The following is a 4,143-nucleotide window of genomic DNA, read 5'->3' as shown; positions in this document are numbered from 1 at the left end:
TATTGCACAGCCTTAGCCATTGAACTATCTCTTTCATTTGCTTCACTGTGTTAAATTTTATTTATTACACATATTTGACCTATGTACTTGTATTTTCGCCACTGCTACGCTATTAGTGACCGGTCCGACACAATATTATCCCTCAATCGTCATTAAATTTTTTGTTGGCGTTTATGTTAAGATAACAGTGCCTCCGCTGTCTTAAAATCCTGGATCCGCCTCTGAAGGTAAGTAAAGTCACTAACAGCCTAATGGCAAATTAGATTTTCCTATTTCTTCTTTTGGGTTATGTCTAGGTTTCATTTTAATTTTGAGTTGGATGAAAGTCACATCGTTTCACAAATCATATGAATCATGAAGTGTAATATAAAAATTATCCAAATAATTGAATTTTCCTGTTTCTTATTTCACGTCAACAAAATAATTCTCAGAGTCAGTATTATATGGGACCAGATAAGACAATGAAATCTAATTGAATTATTGAGAATTTTCTTTCATGGTGGGATTCAAAACAAGTCAGATAGTGATCTTTGGTTCGATTTAATTCACTTGTTTCAACTTCTACGCTATAGCCATAAGATAACTTATAAGGAAATCTTTCATAGAAATCAATTAGACCTTGTAGTTTTTATTTATTTATAATGCATGTTTTATTCAAAAAATTTAAGAGCAATGCGACTTGAATGTTTTTAACGAGAAAAACTAGTGTTACTTAAAGTTTCAATTTCGGGCGTGATATATCTTCTTCTTCTTCTTCTTCTTTTTTTTTTTTTTTGACTTAGAATGTCATAAAATTATAAATTTGGATTGGTTTTTTTCCTTCTATTTAAGTGTTTTAAGAAAGAAACCAAGCTACGGCAGATTAATTTAGATGACAAAGTTTCGAGTTAAACGAAAACATAAACTAAATAGACTATACTTTTTAGTAAATATGGACCGCAAGTAGAAAAAAACAATCTATAGGGATGTATGTATTTAATTTTAAATATATGAAATATGTTTAAAACTGAATCATGTTATAAAAAGTATTTAGCGTAAGCAAATTATATATTAACTAATCATCAATGCCAAATGGAGCATTTGGCAACTTCTTGAACTTTTATGGCAAATGAACTGGTTTTCCTTTATTCGAAGAAATTACTGAGAAGGGATGATGGGCGATTGTGTTTACTTTAGGTTTTATGCTTTTTAGAAGTTTTTAGCTCTAGTTAAAACTTTTTAGGCCAGTAGAAAATATAGCAACTTCTAGTACTCTTTATTTTTATTTTTATGTTATATAAAGCTGACCTGACATGAATTTTAACTGTTTCAAACATGTTAGTGAGATTCATATAGCTGACTCTGACTTATTTGTAACTGAAACATAATTATTGCAATATTAGAGATAAGAATCATTATAGATAAATTCTCAACTTCTTTTGATCTCCATTTTTTTACCCGTAACAGGTATTGGTATATAGCTGGATTTCGTTCTTTCCTTAGCATAAGGTCACAGTTTTCTGCACATACATTTCTTGAAAAAAACAAATAGTCAATAGCTTAATTACAAGAAACCTATTATCCATTTACTACATATTTTCCAGAAATCTTGCACACCTACAAACTGGAGACAGAGACATATCCCACTTCCTTTCGTTTTCTCGTGTCTTAATTATGGAGTAGTACTAGCTAGTTCTATTCAAAATAATTGCCATTCTGCAACATGGACAATGTGCATTAGATTCTAGCCATGGCACCAAACACTTGGAATGAAACTTGTGAGCACATGTCAACTGCATTAGGTTATCACCAATCTTAAATTGGTCTAAGCAAATTGCACATTCATCTTGTTCAGAAGATTTCCAAATCATTTTTGCCCAATTGAACTTCTTTGATCCACTTTTCTTTAGTCCTGAAAATACTTCTCTCTGCAAATTGTCCACCCCGAGATTTGGCCTATTATCCACCATCCCTTGCCTTTGGTTTAGTGATTGTGTATTTTTGAGGCTCCTGAATTCAATACCACAAAATGAACACACACAATTAGTGACTTTAGGATAGATGGTCAAACAAATGTTTGGGTAGAAAACTAAGATATTAGCAATCATATAACTTATCTAACGAATTCAAGTTATATACGCTGACCATGCAAAAACATTTTCCTCTGATGGCAGGCTATTACCATTTTTAACTGGTTATCAATTAATGTATATTATAGAAATTTACCTATAATTACCTTATATAAATAACTGTCAGTACGTTGAAGTTAAACTCTTTGATATCATGAGCCAATATCAAGAGAGGAGAAGTGAGATTTTCACCTTTTATTTTGTGATTTCCATCTTGCACTAAGCCTCTCATCCAACCTTTGCTTGGCTTCTCTAGCAGCTTCACCTAGTTTCTCATCTTGGTATGCTTGGCTTGTTGCACCCCTTTGCTGTTAATTCAATGATGCAAGGAAAAACACCAGAATTAGTATAACAACTAAACCTCAGTTCGGAGCAAGTTAGGATCGACTATATGAATCTTCATTGTCCAGATCGCTTCATTTAAGCTCGTCTCAATTCAATATTAGTATCATGTCATTACCTCCACATACAATTTTAACTAGGGTAGGTGCAAACTTTCCTAAGAAATACACACAAAGAATCAGAATCTTGTCATTATAATAGCCAACAACAACAATATCTCAATCTCAAGTAAGTAATTGAGGTCGGCTATATGAATCCTTAATTGTCCATATCGCTCCATTTAAATTCATCAGTTCAATACCAGTATCATGTCATTACATCCACATAAAAATTTAACTAGGATATATGAAAATTTTCCTGTAAAATACACACAACAAACATGTATTAATTAGTACCTTAGATGAGCTTGAGCTGAGAGAGTATTCATGGCTACTAGTGTATAGACAAAAAGAAGACCTTCTTGTGGATGAAAAAACAGAGGTTTGAGATGAATCTAACCATCCACTACTTTGATGAAATCTCCTTCTTCTAGCACATTCAACACCAGGAAGCATGCCAGCCATTTTTACAAAGAGTAAAGAGAGAAGGAAAATATAGTGGAAAATTAAAAGGTTACATTATACAGTATATAGGCCTAACTCTCTTGCAACTATTTCAAGTGAAATGAGAGACAGAGCAAATCTTTCTCTTCCCATAGATTCTGTGTGATTAGTATTCCCTCCGTGCCGATTTATATAAAGGCAACAGAGGGCGAGGTCAAAATACTTAATTTTGATTATGAATTTGTGTATAAATTTAAATTTTTAAAATAAAATTTAAATATTTCAAAACAACACAAAAAGTACTAAAAATCAATATAGTTAATAATTTAAAATATTTTAAAGAAAATATTGTTTAAACATTATTTGCCTAAGCAGTAACACTTTCACGTAAAATAGGACAAGGGGAGTATGGGATAGTTAGCATTTTCTTTTAAAAACATATGTCGCTGTTCTTGTTTTTGTTGTTTATGATGGAAAAGACAGCTCCTGAATGCATGAAGTTTCTTCGAAAGTGAAACCTTTCTTTTCATTTGAATCTTGAATACAAGGGCAAAAATAAATAATTTTTCAACTAAAGTTCTTTGGCAGACAGAAGAGGTCCCTACCATTTCATTCATTTTTTGATAAGCTCTCATTTTCAGCTGCACTCTCCTATTTTCACATGCCTTCCCCTTAAATAGAAGGATGTAATAGGAAAGACATCACTTTTTTCTCCTTTTATTTTTATTTTACTTACCCTTTTTTTCTTTAACTTTAGAAAAGATCCAAATTAGAAAAAAGGAAAAGGAAAAGGAAAAGGGAAACCAGGTAAGACGTGTGTGTTCAGTATTGAGGAAAATTTATTCTTGAAAAATAAGAAGTCGTTTGGACATGATTTGAAATCATACTATGAAATTAGTGATTTGAAATTGAAGTTTTGTTTAGACATGCAATTCGAATTTTTTAAGTTGTGTTTTTGATTCTAGATATAAAAACTCCACAAGTTGTGAAAACCATCAAAACTTTTCCAATTCTTATACAATCTTACCAAATGAGCAAATCATTGTTCATAACAAAATTCATACACTACTAGAAGACAGAAGGTCTTTCTAAAAGATACCACATCAAGTGATCGAACTTTAATTCAATAAAAAGAAAAATTGAATATGAGT

General features: G+C 31.5%; 1 protein-coding gene across 1 annotated transcript; it reads right to left on the bottom strand.

The window, feature by feature from the left end:
- Positions 1–1,394: 1,394 nt before the first annotated feature.
- On the bottom strand, positions 1,395–3,170 carry LOC132603072 (probable E3 ubiquitin-protein ligase RHY1A). Its single transcript, XM_060315952.1, has 3 exons — positions 2,846–3,170; positions 2,301–2,416; positions 1,395–1,989 (listed from the first exon to the last, which is right to left on the bottom strand). The coding sequence occupies exons 1-3, from the start codon at positions 3,011–3,013 to the stop codon at positions 1,665–1,667; spliced, it is 609 nt and encodes a 202-aa protein (XP_060171935.1). The 5' UTR covers positions 3,014–3,170; the 3' UTR covers positions 1,395–1,664.
- Positions 3,171–4,143: the final 973 nt, after the last annotated feature.

This window comes from Lycium barbarum, chromosome 7 (assembly GCF_019175385.1).
Source record: "Lycium barbarum isolate Lr01 chromosome 7, ASM1917538v2, whole genome shotgun sequence".
NCBI lineage: Eukaryota > Viridiplantae > Streptophyta > Magnoliopsida > Solanales > Solanaceae > Lycium > Lycium barbarum.
Note: the sequence above shows the minus strand (reverse complement) of the source record. Positions and strands in the feature narration are given on the sequence as shown.

Excerpts from the sequence above, each read along its gene's own strand:
- LOC132603072 (XM_060315952.1), bottom strand. The coding sequence starts at position 3,013 with ATGGCTGGCATGCTTCCTGGTGTTGAATGTGCTAGAAGAAGGAGATTT. Across the intron at positions 2,417-2,845 it reads TCAGCTCAAGCTCATCTAAG|CAAAGGGGTGCAACAAGCCA; the intron begins GTACTAATTAAT and ends TTGAATTAACAG. Across the intron at positions 1,990-2,300 it reads TGGAAATCACAAAATAAAAG|GAGCCTCAAAAATACACAAT; the intron begins GTGAAAATCTCA and ends TATTGAATTCAG.